The 16,723-nt window shown below is 41.7% G+C and overlaps 1 protein-coding gene across 1 annotated transcript in view; it reads left to right on the top strand.

The window, feature by feature from the left end:
* LOC107388616 (homeobox protein aristaless-like 4) overlaps positions 1-16,723 on the top strand; it is a 34,299-nt gene that overhangs the window by 4,489 nt on the left and 13,087 nt on the right. Inside the window, exon 2 of the mRNA XM_015964203.3 lies at positions 4,579-4,892. Coding sequence (XP_015819689.1) covers positions 4,579-4,892 — 314 coding nt within the window. The remainder of the gene's footprint in view (positions 1-4,578; positions 4,893-16,723) is intronic.

Here is a 16,723-nt window from a genome sequence, read left to right as displayed (position 1 = left end):
TGAGGCTGAACAGAAAGAACTTTTTTTCCGTTTCCCAGGGAATCAGCATTCTTGCATGAGCCACTGGCATAGATCTCTCCTCAGGAACATCTGTGAGCCTCCCTTTCACCGAGGGAACATCAGGTCTCAGACTGAGCCGTGTCTGGGAACAATGAGTGAATATAAATTTGTAGTCACCTGTTGACAACCCAAGCTAATGGGATATTTGCCTTTCAGTTAGTCCATATAAGGTGTGATACGTGGGGATCCACGACAGCACACAGCTATGTGTGTTTTTCAGAGGACGCTTTAGAGCACTCCATTTAAAAGAATTCCCCTCCCTATTTAGTGTTTTGTCGTTAACCCTTCCCCAGGTTACTAATTTATAGTGTTTCTTTTATTTGGCTTCACTTGACCCTCCCTGTCCCATTCCATAAAAACTAAGAGGGTGCCCTGTTGCTTTACAACCAGTTAAATTACACTTTGATGTTTTCTCTCTGTTTTCAGCGGTGATTAAATTGCTGACCCTAGTAAACATCTGACCCGGGCTAACTGAAGTGGTCTGCAGCTTGTCACAGAGACGCTGGCAGATTACAGGACAAGTTGGTGATGCTCACTGCCTTCAGACACACGGCATGCTGATGAGTGATGAAACGAGAACCGCTGTCAAAAACACATTCCTCTAAATGCCAAAGAAATTCTGAGCCAATGCAGTGGAATTTTGGCTCCTAAAGAAAAGCAGTGTGTGTGTGTGATTGGCTGTGTTTTCCAGAACAGCGTGCAGAAGAGACAGCTCAGCATGCGGGAACACTCGAAAATGTTTGTGGCAAGTGAATCTGTGTGGTTGGCGTGACAGAGATGAGATGAGGTTATAGGGAAAGGAATGTTGATTATTGCAGATTCCAGTGTTAAATGTGGTGAGAAATGCTCGTGTATAGAGGAGAACCTTGGAGAAATGCTTGTCATTTATCATTTTACACTCAGTGAGTTCAACAGGAACTTGATAAAAACAGCAAACTCGAATCTGCATGACTCCTATAGGCGTTATTGTGTGAAATGGTGCACCAAAGTGAGTCAAACACCTTGTTTTTAGTGCAGACCTTCCCTTCATCGGTCATCTTTTTCCCTGTGAAATGCATCTGCAGGGTGAAGAACCATGTTTATCTTTTTTGCTTAGAAAATTGCTTTTTGGTATTTTTTAAAAAAGGGAATGAAAATGAGTCAACAGCAGTCAACACTTCATTTAATGGGTTCTTTAGAATTAGACACGTTCTCTTGGCAAACCCCAAAGAGGTCATGGCAGACGACTGCTCATACTCAGGTTCTGCTGGAGGTTTCTTCCTGTTCAAAGGGAGTTTTCCTCTCCACTGTCACTACATGCTTGCTTAGTATGAGGATTGCTTTCTCTGACACAAAAAGTCGGTGACTCCATGCAGTCTGCTGGGTTTCCTTATTGGCACCATGAACTGAACTCAGGGCACTGATACAGGTTGAGTCGGACCGTTTACTTTGTAAAGTACCGTGACATGACTCTTGTTGTGAACTACACAAATGAACTGAAATTCTCAGAGAAAGAAAATTGGATAATTTGTGCCAGGATTTAACTCAAAAACATCCAAGATGATGCTAATTTATTCAGACAATTGTGCAAACTGAGGTTTGGCTAAACAATTATGAGCTCAAGGTTCTGAATGTGAGCAAAATGTTAAAAGTGACAATAATCTTAATTTTTAGGTAAATGCTTTGTTAGTACACTTTTTTGATATTGTCACTTTAGACGCATGAAAACAAACAATTTTTAAAGAGATTTTTTAAATGCAAACCAAAGAGTAGCTAGAGTTTAATTAAACCTTCTTTTTTCCTTGATGTCTCATAGTTTCTTCTCTAATCAGGCAAATTTTCTGTATCCATTAACGGGTGCTGAAGTCATTTTGCAACACATTTCAAAAAGAGTACAAGTAATCTGTGCAGCTCACACAAATCGGGGTTAATCTATGAACTATTTTAACCACAAGGATCTCCATTGTGTGCCACACAAAAAGAACATCAGTTCACTTAAATTTGCCTAATTTAATTGAATTGCAATCCGTTCACAGAGAAATTGGGTTGTTTAGTTTTTGCATAGAAACAGATTCAGTTCTGATCATGTATGTTTTAAATTACATAGAGGTGTCGTGGTGGTTGTCTGTCTTTTGAATAAAAGGCATATTTTGGTTTTCAGCCAGTTTAGCAATTATTTTCAATCAGTGCCTGCAATTTCTTTTTTTTTTAAATAAAAACATTTGTTTTTATTCAGCACAATTTAACAGATTTTAGGTGAGTGAGGGGTGATTTCTGTGTAATCAGCTGGAAGACTTCCAACCGTAGAAGTCCGAGAGCACATTAGTACTCCTGAGGAAGGCAACCCTTCTTTACTGCGCGTGCATACTTAATCAGGATTATTTAGTAGTATAAGCTGCTATAAATTGCGAATGCAGATTTAGTTATTTAGAAATAAAATTATTTTTGAGATATGTTGTAGAAAGCTCTTTGAACAACCCCAGTTTGGAGAAATGGAGAAGAGGTTTGAGCAGGTGGACAAGCTAATATAGTTTGAATGGGGCCAAGTTTGCTGTCTTCTTAAAACAGGTCAAATCTCAAATGTACAGTATATCTTATAATGGTTCATGCACAAACCATTTCACAAATCTTTAAACAACAATGTAATTATTTATTATATTTATATTGTGCATGTTTGCAGCAAAATTAGCTATCTGGCAGTTCCAGGTCAGCATTTACCACTTATGTTTGGAAAATTATAATATTTTGTCCTCAAACAACCCAGTAATTTGAAAGTGACAGAAATTGTGCATGTTTGTAAAACATTGCTTGTATGAACTATAAATGTTAAAGTTAGAGTTTTTTTTTCAAAGATACTTGAGTTTTACTTTCCATTCAGACAGAAATCACCTCCTCTTTGTCAAACAGAGGCTGTTCGAGGACAACAGATTAAAATTACTGACTCTCAGCAAACACGGCCACTCTTTTCCTTTTTGAAGCTACGTTAAATGTTTCCGTGCAGCCTTGCACCATCTTCACATCCCCACATGTGCGCGCCCATCTCTGCCCTCTCTGCATATTTGACGCTCTGGGGCACACAACTGCAGTTTCTCTCACAGATCCAAATGCCAGGCAGGAACTTGGACTTGACCCTTCTAACGTTACGAGTCTGCAGCAATGCTCCTGCCCAGGGCTGGAATGAAAATATTGCATGGTGGATCAGGGTGGGAGGCTAGCTCAGGGGTTGGTGATGTCAGAACATCTGCTCGCGTGGAGACCATAAAAAGGTCTGACAGGTAGGCTGCGATGATGTGAGGTCATGAACTCTAGCTGGGAGATTTTGCTGTGCCATTAGTCTCTCAGTTGGGACGAGTCAGAGCTGAAGAGCAAAGGAGAGCTGCTGCAGCTTTCAGACAACAACTTTTGATGTTTTATTGAGCAACACGCCAGCCAAAGATGCATTAATCTGTGAAAACAAACATGCGTGTTCCTGACAGACACCGCCGAGATTCATTACAGAAAGAATTCAACCTTCAAACACTCAAACTAACTTGGCTGAAAGATTTCACGAGTGCCAGAAAGAATCAAATCTTTTTCCTCGGATGCTTTCAGAGAATTAAAAGGATTTAACTGGATTAATCAGGGCTAAAATGTAAACTGACTGAATGTTGGACTGAAGTGGTACTAGAGCTCCACAAGACTCACATTTGTTCACGGAGCATCGTGAACTGGTTTCAGTCCAGCCTGTTTACAACAGCTTTTTCTTCATGCTCATTGCTGGAAAGGCAAACAGAGGCAGGCCGAAGCCAATGTTTTCCCCGTCTTGCAGCTAAAACCTCCCAGCTTATTTATTCACACGGCAGTTTGTTTATTAAGGGAGAAGCGACAGCGTTCTTCATCTCTAAAATGGGGAAAAAAAGAAAAGAGAAAAATTGGAACGGAGAAAGCGCTGTCACAAAACAGACACTCTCGAAATTGAAAACGACAAACACAATGTTGTTTACATGTGAGGGGCAGGACTGTGAGGACAGAGTGGTCCCCCCACCCATACCCTGGAGATGGAGCAGATTTCCCGTGGCTCAGATTTCAGATTGAGAGATGTAAAGGAGAGGGTTTTGTGGGTCATGTCACAGGTCACCCCGATGTGCAGTGACAAACCTTTCAAACAAAAAAGAGATTTAATCTGAGAACCTCTAGACTTACCACTCACACACAACATGTTTGAGCTCTGAAATAAAGAAGATGAGGTGTGCTTAAAGTGGTTTTGTGCAGATGTTGTAATGTGATGATGAGCAGATGCATTTACTGCTGCTGATGTTGTTCAGACACATTTTAAAGGAACCCCAACTCTAACCCAAGTCCACACCAAACTCAAAACACCAAAACATTTCCCTCTAATTATGCCATCTTCTAAGCACCACATTTTAACCAGAGTCTTAATGAATAACTGTAAAAACACTCATGGCAGTCAACACACATTTACACAAGACTCTGGAGAACTTCTCTTTAAAGATCCACATTGTGTGACACATATATTTCTACCCAATTTCTCACTTGTAGGAAAAGATACCAGCGGCCTGACAGAGTCCGAACTCCCCCCGAGCGTCGATCCTCCTGGGATGGAAGGCAGCTACCTGAACCTAAAGGAACCTAATGTGAAAGGTCCGAGTGAGCGGACAGGATCCGACCTTTCCAGCCCTCTGGATAAAAGTGAGGCAGAGAGCAACAAAGGCAAGAAGAGACGTAATCGCACAACATTCACCAGCTACCAGCTGGAGGAGTTGGAGAAGGTCTTCCAGAAGACACATTACCCAGATGTGTATGCCCGCGAGCAGCTGGCTCTAAGGACGGACTTGACAGAAGCTCGAGTTCAGGTGAGGGGAAAGAAATAACACAATGCTACACCTGGAATCCTCTGGGCCTCAGTAACCAAGTGTTTTGGGGAAATGTGATTTTCTGTCTTTAAAAACCACAAATTCATCACGTCATCTTGTGTTTCACCTTAAAGAGCTCTCTCATTACACACCGACACTTTGAAACAAGTGTTCAGGATCAGATTCATTCTCATGGAATTTGTCCAGGTTCAAAAAGGCTAAAAAAACAAAACAGACATGCTTAAGGAATATGCAAAGTTTCTTAAAAGATATGCCACACATCCATCAATTTGACTTCCGGTAACAAGATGGCGCCTGTGCTTGGCTTAGCCGCGGTCACCGGCCACTTTTTCAAACTTTTCTCCTCTAACCTCCTCTTTTTCACCTTGCTCCTGTCTGCGATCCTCTTCAGTAGTGTCCCTGCTACCATCTCCTATGATCGCCAGACTCTTTTGTCCTTCCATTCGTTCACGATCGCCCAAGATGCACCGAGGACGCACCTTCCTGTTTGTTTACCTGAGTGGTGCGCTGGCCCGGAGTCAAATGATTCCTACCAGGACGCCTCCAGCAATGTTTGTCCGGTCCCTGGGAAACATTGGAGGAAAAGAGGTAAAAAAGCAGGAATCCAGGTGAGAAAAAGACTTCTCTTAAAGCGTGGTTTATCTAGTAAACACCGGCGTGATCTTCTAGCTTCTTGTCCTTTGTTTGGCGACTTGAGCGTCACTTCCGCATTCCCGCCAGGCCGCATTGCGGCGCGGTTTCTCCGTCCAAGTTTTTTAAGGTCAGTTTATCCTCATTCCTCAGTGGTTTCTCCTCCTGTTCCCTCCATAAATGATTTTTTTTATAAACACCATGGATGTAACCCTGCTAATTTACGTCCTCTAACTCCAGCTGTTTCTGTAGTTTCTGATTCCTCCACCTCACTCAGCATGGCTCTATTAAATACCTGCTCTGTTAACAATAAGTCCTTCCTGCTTAATGATTTAATTCTCTCTAAAAACCTGGATTTTCTGTTTCTGACTGAAGTTTGGCAGCAAACATCTGATTATTCTGGTCTGATTGAACTCTGCCCGAGTGGTTATTCTTTTCTTAGTCAGCCCCGGGGTTCTGGTCATGGTGGAGGCCTAGCTGTTGTTTTCAGAGACCATCTTCCATGTAGCTGTACAACGTCTGGTCACTTAGCTTCCTTTGAACTGCAGCTGATTAAAATCGGGTGTAAGGATTAAAGTCGGGTGTAAGGACCCGTTCTACTGTGCTGTGGTCTATCGTCCACCTGGTCCAAACGGTTCTTTCCTTCTGGAGTTTAGTGACTTTCTATCCTCCACTGTGAAGCTGTCCAGACTGGTGATTGTTGGTGACTTTTACATCCAAGTTGATGATCCCTCAGACCACTTTGCCATGAATTTCTCCAGCCTTATGGACTCCTTCAGCTTTACCCAGCATGTTTCTGTCCCCACACACACCAGGGGGCACACGCTAGACCTTGTTTTTACCCTGGGTCTAAATGCTGACAGTGTTTTTCCTGAGGACGCTTATATTTCAGATCACCATTGCATTTTCTTTAACTTGTCAGTTTCTGCGTCCCCACCTCCTGCCACTATGGAGCTAGGATTGGGACAATATTCAATGTAACTTGTACCAAGTTTTGTAACTTGGAACATGTTTCATGACATGTAACTTTGGATTCGTAACTTGTAACTTTAGTTATCTAACTTGTAATTCTCAATTTGTACTTGTATTTCTTGTTTTGTAACAGGAAATTTTCATTTTGTACATATATTTTTTATTTTGTAAAATCAAACTTTTATTTTGTACTTTTACTTCTCATTTTGTAACATCAAACATTCATTCAGAAACATGAATCTTTCGGTTTTTACATAACAGACTTCCAAAATAAAAAAAAATCTATGTGCATGTTTGAAATCAAAACTCTCAAAACACACATTTCATTCTACAGGTACAAACCTCAAATCTACAGTTTTACAAATCATTTTGTCTCAATTCTAGCGTCAGTGGGAGGAACTTGGGTGGAACCAATGAGAGCACGAGTCTTAGCTATCAATCATGTTCTCGAATTCCTGTCCAATCATTGGGAGAGGAGGGCAGGGTTCTGTCAGAGCTGTAGAAAGACAGAGTTACGACACTCTTTGAACTCGCCGACTCGCAGTTACGTGGTTCATCGAGCTCTCAGTTCCAAACATCCCAGCGCCGTAAGTCAGTTTGAACGGCGTATGGTGGGACAAATCACAAAAATTTTATATAATCACATTTCCCCTGGCTATTTGTGGTAATTATTGAATAATATTATATATTATATTATATATTATGTCCTAATTCCTCCACAAAGTTGCCTATTTATATTTTTCCGAGCATTTGTAGGAAGACAAACACCCGTGACTGTTCTACATTACAGGAACACGACAGTCCTAACACATTGTAGAACACATTTAGACCACATACATTACTATAATATATTATAGCAATAAATTTGATGTAGTAATGCAACACACTGCTCTAATATAAGCATATTTAATAACTTTAAGTCCTACAAGAAGCCCTAAACTGGAGTGGTAATATCCATTTAAAGTGGTTTATTGAAAGCTAGAATTCTGCTCCAGCTTACCTTGAAGAAAATTTGTAGCTGTTTATGCTTTGAATGATGATCTGTTATGTTCAGTAGATTACATTTTACAATCATTACTTTATGTTTTGATGCGAAGACATTACATGCATCTGTAACCCAGTTTATATGGCTTCTAAAAACTGTATGGTTCATCACAGTAGATAAAAAAGTGTTATTTGCGAAAATATCAACACCAAACTTGTACAGTGTGTATAATAGCATTTTTAATAAAGCATTTTACCAACATTATGTTTAGTCATTACATATGCGCAAATAAGCTGAATCAATAAATTTGAGCAATGTACTCAAGACCTAATGAAACTCTTTTGAATAACTTTATTTAGAATATTATTGAAATAAAATGTGTCTGTGGGTTAAAATTTGAAATTACTAATTTTAGGGTTGGATAAAATTTTGAAATGTAATTTTACATCTCTATATTTTTAGTTTCGTTCAATATTTGTATATGCACAAAAATAGTATTTTAATAATCCATTTATAGGCTGATTATCTTACCATGGTTGGCTGTGCTGCATATAGCAATTGGTCTGAGGGAGGAATCAGAATTATGGCTTACCCAAAGACGCAGAGAGAAGAAGAAAATGGTTGGCTCAAGTCAGCAGGAGCAACCTCACCATGACCAGAGATCACAATAACAAAAAGCTGTGTGCAGTGAGTTTAATGTGCACTCTCAAATGTTTCCTATCAAGGCTCTACATGTTTTGCTCTCAACTGCACAAGGCTGCAATTAAACTGTTAAATGTGGCAGGAAATAAACTACAGTAATACACCACTCTACAGGCACGTTTTGAGGAGGGACAGTTTACTAAGACTAGGCAAGGCAAGGTGAGACTCAGGGCTGATGCTGTTTGTTCATCGCTCTGAACCAAGAAGGAGGAAGGATCCCGCAGTGAGAAGTACAGCAGAACCACTGCATGCTGATCCACTGACCAGTGACCACACATGTTGTACTCAAGTAAACTGTGGTACGAATCTTTTGAAATATTAGACATTTGTATTTATTTTATTTTAAAATAATTATTTATTCTAACAGTGCCATTATAAATTCAGAGAATGAGGAAAGCAGCAGCAGCAGTGAGGCAACTGAGTTGAGAGAAAGTGAGGGGGGACATGAGATGGTATCAGGAGAGAGGGACATCCCAGGAAGCCATGAGGAGCCAGCGTCAGGGCCAGGAGGAGAAAGGAACAGGCTATGTAACCAGGGAACTCAGCTGGAAAACCTAAGGGAGGAAATAGAAAGTCACAAAGGCATGAAAAACACAAGAGGCATTGAATGGAGTAAATAGACAATCAAAAAGGCTGTACAACTCCGTTTTTCAGTGGGTTCAACAGGCTACAGGTTTCTCCAGGACACGAGTATCCCTCTGCCTGATGTTAGAACCCTGCAAAGACAAATGCAGCCCATTAAGCTGGAACCAGGTGTGTTAGGAGAGGTGTGTGACATGCTCAGTTTGAAGGTTAAAAATCTGACAGAGATGGAATGAGAGTGTGTGCTTACTGTGGATGAGATGGCAATCACTCCAGGCATGCATCACTCCATCACAGACCCAACTGGGATTTGCCACCACTGTTGTTTCTGGTCAGCTCTCCGCTCAGCCACTATGAAAACATGAAGATGGACACACAACAGAGTTTAACCTTTAATGGTTACATAAGATTTTTTGTTTTAGTTACTCTTTGATATTTATTTATTGATAGTTGTGTTATTAATTCTTATTTCTTGTCATTCCTTAATAACAAAATTGCAAATGCTAATATTAAGGGGCAGCAGTAGCTCAGGTGGTAGAGCGGGTTGCTTCATGATCGGAGGGTCATGGGTCCGATTCCAGCTCCCGCCAGGGGTATCCTGCTGATGTGTCCTTGGGCAAGACACTTCACCCAACTTGCCTGTGTTAGTGGTGGTCAGAGGGGCCGACGGCGCCAAATGGCAGCCTCGCCTCTGTCAGACCTCCCCAGGGCGGCTGTGGCTACAAGTAGCTTACCATCACTAGCAGTGTGTGAATGTGAGAGTGTGTGAAAGCATCTTTGGGTGTCTTGAAAAGCGCTATATAAGTTCAATGCATTATTTATTATTATTATTATAAAGCAAGTGGAAATGAGCATTTTTATGGAAAATGTCTAATTTTTAAAAGTGATAGTTCGACTACTGTTCTTGAATTATCTTAATTCTATTCTTATTACTTGAGTCCACAAAACAGAACAACATATCTTCTTACGTTCGTAATCCTGTTTGTCTCATGCTTCAGCAGTTCGTTGCAGTCAGTGTTATTAACTGAAAAATATTAAATTACTTGTCTTCACAATCACATTTTCTTTATCATTGGTCTCTCCATTTGTGCTTCCATTTCTGGTGCATGTTCGTGTTGATACAGCAACCAGCAACGTATTGTACAAAGAAATCCCAAATAAAACTAATAATGTAAAAAGTTTATAAACTACTTCATACTGGGGCGCGCTGACAGGGGCGAGGCTGCCGAGTACAGGCGCCACCGGTCCCTCCGACCACCACCAGCAGGCAGGGTGGATTGGATGTCTTGCCCAAGGACACAACAGCAGAATTATCTGTCCGGAGCCGGGATCGAACATGCAACCTTCCGATTACTGGACTTCCCGCTCAACCTGTTGAGCTACTGCTGCCCCAAATTAATTAAAGGTTATCTAGCTGAAACTGGCAACATAAAATATCATCGTTGGCTTATTTTGGTACGAAGCGGTTAGCTAACGCTTCACAATGCAACAAAATGATGACATTAAATCAACTTACCGGAGAAAATCCTTCCGAAACACCGAAAATGAACTACGGTCAATGCAGCAGCGGGGGCTGTTTGGAACTATTCGAAGCTACACAAACCAAATGACTTCCGCATTCCATTATTTCCATAGGAGTCTATTGGAGTGTCGTCACTCTCTACAGCTCTGACAGAACCCTGCCCTCCTCTCCCAATGATTGGACAGGAATTTGAGAAACGTGATTCGTAGCTAAGACTCGTGCTCTCATTGGTTCCACCCAAGTTCCTCCCATCGAAGCTAGAATTGAGACAAAATGATTTGTAACACTGTGGATTTGAGGTTTGTACCTGTATAATGAAATGTGTGTTTTGAGAGTTTTGATTTCAAACTTGTACATTGATTTTTTTATTTTCGAAGTCGGTTAGGTAAAAACCGAAAGTTTCATGTTTCTGAATGAATGTTTGATTCAACAAAATGAGTAGTAAATGTACAAAATAAAAGTTTGATTTTACAAAATAAAAAATACACATACAAAATGAAAATTTTCCTGTTACAAAACAAGAAATACAAGTACAAATGGGGAATTATAAGTTAGAAATCTAAAGTTACAAGTCACGAATCCAGTTACATGTCATGAAACATGTTCCAAGTTACAAAACTTGGTACAAGTTACATTGAATATTGTCCCAATCCTAGCTCCATACTGCTCACTGTCTGGTTAGTTCGCGTTTTCTTAATGAGAGCACAGCTAGCAATTTTTCTGCTGATAACGACCCAGATTCCTTAACTTCTCAGTTTAACGAGCACTGCCTCTACATTCTGGACAACATCTGTCCTGTCAGAACCAGATCAGTTCCTGCAGTGAACCCTACTCCCTGGTTTAATGACAGCCTTCACAGACTGAAGCGCCAATGCAGAAAAATTTAGCATTTGTGGAAGAAAACCCATCTCCATGTCCATCTACTGCACATAAAGGATCTTCTGACATCCTTTAACTCTGCAGTCAGAGATGCAAGGGTTTTCTATTTCTCCAACCTGGTGTCCCAGAGCAAAGGGAACCCCAAGTTGCTGTTTAACACCATCAGCAGCATCGTCTCTCCTGCCTCTCCTACAGCCTCCATCCACTCTGTTGCAGACTGTGAGAACTTTCTGTCTTTCTTTGTGGACAAAGTCAGTAAGGTTAGATCTAGCATCTCTCCTTTAGCCTTATCGCTGCCTCTCCTGACTCCAACCAGGCCCACCATCCTAGATAGCTTTGCTCCTGTTTCTTTGCCTGAGTTAACCAAACTAGTTAACTCTATGAAGACCTCTGCATGCCCCCTCGACATCTTACCCTCATCTTTGTTTAAAAGTGCTTTTCAGTCCATCGGACCCAGCATGCTCTCTATAATTAATGATTCTCTGGTTTCTGGTCAGGTCCCTGCTTACTTTAAGAAAGCTGTAATCCATCTGCTTCTTAAAAAACCGAGTCTCGACCCCTCTCTCCATAGCAGCTTCAGACCCATCTCTAAACTTCCGTTCATCTCCAAGATCTTGGAAAAGGTTGTGGCAAAACAACTCACAGCTGCTCTTGATGAACATAACATCTATGATAGCTTCCAGTCAGGTTTTTGTAGAGATTGTTCTACTGAAACAGCTCTTCTTAGGGTATCTAATGACCTTCTGACCCACAGTGATGCAGGGGACTGTTCTGTTCTGGTCCTGCTGGACCTGACTGCAGCCTTTGACACTGTTGACCATCACCTGCTACTGGAGAGGCTGAGAGACTGGGTAGGCCTATCAGGATCTGCTCTGGAGTGGTTCTCCTCTTATCTCTCTGAGCGTTCCTTTTCTGTGGCTGTCTCCAAGTTTAGGTCCTCCATCACCTCCCTTACCCATGGTGTCCCACAAGGTTCTGTGCTGGGGCCTCTGTGCTTCCTCCTCTATCTGCTTCCTCTTTAGCACATCCTGAGTTCCTTTAAAGGAATCTCCTACCATCTTTATGCAGATGACATCCAATTGTACATCTCCCCATGAGACGTCTAAGCTGCAGCTGTTACACACCTGCTTAGACTCTATCAAAACCTGGATGGCTGGGAGCTTTCTACAGCTGAATGAAGATAAGACTGAGATCCACATCTGTGCCCCAGACAAGCTGGTTCCCAAAGTCAGAGACTCTCTTGGTCAGCTTGCTTCTCACACCAAACCCTCTGTCAGGAATCAGCGCCTTGGGCTTGCTGACAGGGTTGCGGAAAGCGCTTTATAAATAAAGCTTTGATTTGATTTGATTTGAGGAATCTTGGTGTGACCTTTGACCCAGCTCTCACCCTGGATTCTCATGTCAGTTCTCTTGTTCGCTCTTCCTTCTTACATCTCAGGAACATTGCAAAGCTGAGTCCCATTCTGTCTTGCTCTGAACTTGAGACAGTTCTCCACACCTTCATCTCCTCACGCTTAGACTACTGTAACTCTCTTTTCACGTGTCTGAGCAGAACCTCCCTGAACCGTCTACAGGTGGTTCAGAATGCCTGTGCTCTGCTTCTGACCAAGTCCTCCAAACACACCCACATCACCCCGCTTCTCCTCCAGCTTCACTGGCTGCCAGTCAACATCAGGGTTCATTTCAAGATTCTGGTTCTAGTCTATAGCCCTTACATGGACAAGCACCATCTTACATTGGTGATCTTCCCAGTCCCTACACCCCCAGCAGGTCCCTGAGGTCCAGTGACCAAAGCCTACTGGTTGTGCAGCACCAGGCTTAAGACCAAAGGTGACAGATCAGTTGCTGCTGTGGCCCCTAGACTCTGGACCTCTCTCCCCTTGAGCCTGAGATCAGTGGACTCAGTGGACTCCTTTAAAAAGCAGCTGAAAACTCACCTGTTCAGGCTGGCTTTTGTATGACCTTCTTCACCACTCTCTCTTTATTCTGTCCTCCCTACCTATTCCACCTTCCTCAGGATCCACTGATTTCTTTCTTTCCTATTCACCCTCTCTCTTTCTTTACATTTTTTAATCACAATTGTCTATTTTTTGCTCATTTTAAATATATTTTTAACCTTTTTCTAAATTCTTTTTTCATTTTTACATTTTTTGTTTTTGTGAAGCGCCTCGTGATTTTTATCTTGAGAGGCACTATAGAAAAGATATTTTCTTCTTCCTCTTCCTCAATAACTGTCTTTCTACCCAAGAAGTCCCTGGACATTTCTGGGAGGGGGGTACAATGGTTTGGTCCTCTTAGCCGCTGTGTCTCCATAGGAAATTGGACCTTTGCTACAATATCAGCATATTGCGAGCATTTTGGCACTGAGTGCTGCCATTGATTAGCACCAAAATGGTGTCTTTGAACATTAACAACATGAAAAGTTTTATTCTTTCAAAGTGCACTATAACTGAACCCACTGGGGAACTGGGAGAGCTGCTTTGTGATGTAAAATGTGCCGTTCAATGACCAGAAGAAGTGTTGTTTTTTTATGTGCTCGTTGAGAACAAAGCCCTGTGAATGAAGTCCTTGAGAGAGGTATTTTCAACGTTTGAAGTTTGGAAACTAATTTTAAAGCATTGTGAATGCTTCTTATTTTCTTTTGCTTCAATTCTTCTTCACCATCAACTATTCCAATTTTACAAACGCCAGTTGTTTTGGCGAAGTCTGCTGTTGTCTTTTCCTACTGAGTTACAACCAATCAGCATGGGTTAACCACAAGTCCCACTCAGTGACCTGACAGGGCCATTACAAGTACCTACCTACCCTGTTCAGGTAGTCTGTTGGGTCATGGAAAACGGTCTGTTCAGGCGGCCTGGTGAAATGGAGACACACACACAAAGGCCTTGTAAAATCACACCGAAGTCCTCATAGACTCAATTTTTTTCATAAATCAATCCAAATAAACTACAAAAACAAAAGAACATTGATACCACGCAGGACTGTAGTGTCTTTGGTGAAGGTCCAATAACTAAATTCACTAAAGAACCTCCAAACTTCAGACACATTGCTAGGCTGGCTTCAAATGACACTAAGCAGCAGTGTTACGAGTTAGTTTATACGTATAAATGTCCACGACACCAATGTCTCTCCTGTGAGGAGAGATGAAACGATAAGTTGATAAATTTGTCTTAAATAGTTGTCCAAGAACACTTGTAGGAATATTTTGCCCACCCTCCCAGAGTGGTCATAAATCATCATAATGCAACATAATGTGTAACAGCTGCTGAGACTCAGCAACACGTCATGAGATAAAATTCTTTCCACAGGTATTTAAAGTTTAACAACAGTTAGGTTAAACGACAACATTATTTTTGCCCAGTTGCATTAGAGAAATGAGTCACGTGAACACTAACATGCTGTTAGTCATCAGAACGTGCTCTTTCAAAGCACAGAGGCTGTCGTGAGCTGAGATGTTCTTGTTTGAATTCTAATAATCACTCTGGAACCTGACAGACAAAACTGGGTGGGTTAACACTGTTGACAAAGATTGTTTTGAACAGCAGAACAGAAAAGCCTATTGTTCTTACATTTCTCTATTCTGCCTGCCAGTTTTAGATCAGAGTTGGGTGGGTTGGACTGAGGGACTACTCTGCTCTTTGCTCTTATGCAGATTCTGCAGCAGGGTCAGAGGTCAAGGGTTTTCTCTGCAGCGCGACCGTGATACTTCTGCAGGCACGGAAGGAAAACACATGGAAACTCATCACAGCTATTTGGCATGGATATAAAAGACACTCTGAGATGCCAGTTTCAATTTCCAAGCAAAGCCAGAGACATTGTCAGGGACAGAGAACCTGGCCTGGTTCTCGGGGTGGTACAGTAAAAAATATGTATATTTATGTAGCCATCATATTCCCCACATGCATATAATTAACTTTTTCATCTGACACAGCAGAGTCACTGTGAGGTTTGACCCAATCTTCTGAAATCAGGCCCCCAAATACGCACGCAATCAAGACTTAAATCCCACAATTTCAGCTGAAGATCCATCGAGACAAAGTCCAGAGATTTCCAATTGTTGAATTCCGAGGGGCACATGAAGCTCAGCAAGCTTTTGGAGAATCCTTTTCATCTCCAACATAACAGCAATTGAAATACGGACTACAGATGTTTTCTGCCAAAATTAAGGTCCTTTAGTTTCATCCCCAGTTAAAGGAAGAACGTTTCCATAAAGAGAGACGGGCTGCAGCTTTCTAAAATCATGTGTGACTTTTTTCTGCCACTGCTTTATTTAGTGCAATTAGCTTTCACCCTCAGACATGAACTTCACCATGCTCACTTTTTAATGGAGGGGATGGTGTATGTGTGTGTGTGTGTGCATGAATGCTTGTGTGTGTGTTGGAGTGAAGCAGTCTATCAATTATAGCGGACCTGCATGACAGAGATGAGGTGAGACGGCTGGACTTCAAAGCTGCTTTTGTAGCTTCAGACTCTGCCCTCCCTCTCTCCCTCTTCCTCTTTCTCTGCCTGCTGGCTCCGGAGCATAAATAAAGCTACATAATGGCTCTGTAAGCTGCGTTTTGCTGTCAGCGTCTTTAGCAATTACTGTATCACCGCCAAAGCATTTTGATCTCCAAGAGCACAGAGCCACCTTCCTTGCAGATGTCTGCTAAATAACATAAACAAGAGTAGTCGGTGTTTGCAGTAAAGAACATTTCTTTCTCCTTTGGTATCTGCAGGATGTACCACCACAAACCAAAAAACTGGAGTTCTGTGTGTGCAAAAGCTCAAATGACCTTCAATTCTTAAACATGATGAAATGTTGGGGAACAGAGCAGCAAAGGACACATCTGACTTCATAATGTTCCCTGAATTATCTTTCTTCCAAAGTATTTGGCTTGGGTCACAGTCCTACCGCTGTTCAAAGGAAACGCTACGAGAGCAAACCCTCAGTGAAACACTACACATTCTGGAGCCACAAATCAACACGAGGGAAATATATGTTCTCAGACTTTGGATGCTTGTTTAGAAAACCGGTTCCAGTAAGTGTTTTAGAGGGAAAAATGCTGTATTTGTTACCGAATCACTTAGAAAACAGTAAAATGCATGTAACATGGTATGCAAATGTGTGTTTAATATATGTGTGTGGACGCCAGCTCTGCTGCTCTCGTCTGCACGCTTCCAAAAGGTCACGGAGGTTAGCCGCGGAAAGCCGAGGGCTTAGGCGTCAGGAAATTAAACATGAAATGAAAACAAGCCCCAGTTTGAACATTCTCCCATCTCACTTTCCAATATCCCCACTTCCCTTCACGAACTTAAAAGGGAGGTGGGAGGAGAGCGACATGATGGGGAAGGGGTGGGGGAGGGTCAAGAGGGACAGAAAAAGAAGATAAGAGACGGAGTAAAGAGATTTTCATTTGCTATGACTGAAACGACTGCTTAGTTACCAACAAAAGTTCATTTATTTATAGAAGTTGTTTTTGCATTTTCTGACCCAGATGATGAACATGATGAAAACCAATTGTAACTAACCAGCATACAGACACTCTTATTTTGAAA

Source organism: Nothobranchius furzeri, chromosome 4 (genome assembly GCF_043380555.1).
Source record: "Nothobranchius furzeri strain GRZ-AD chromosome 4, NfurGRZ-RIMD1, whole genome shotgun sequence".
Lineage (NCBI taxonomy): Eukaryota > Metazoa > Chordata > Actinopteri > Cyprinodontiformes > Nothobranchiidae > Nothobranchius > Nothobranchius furzeri.
This window is presented reverse-complemented; position numbering and strand designations above follow the sequence as displayed.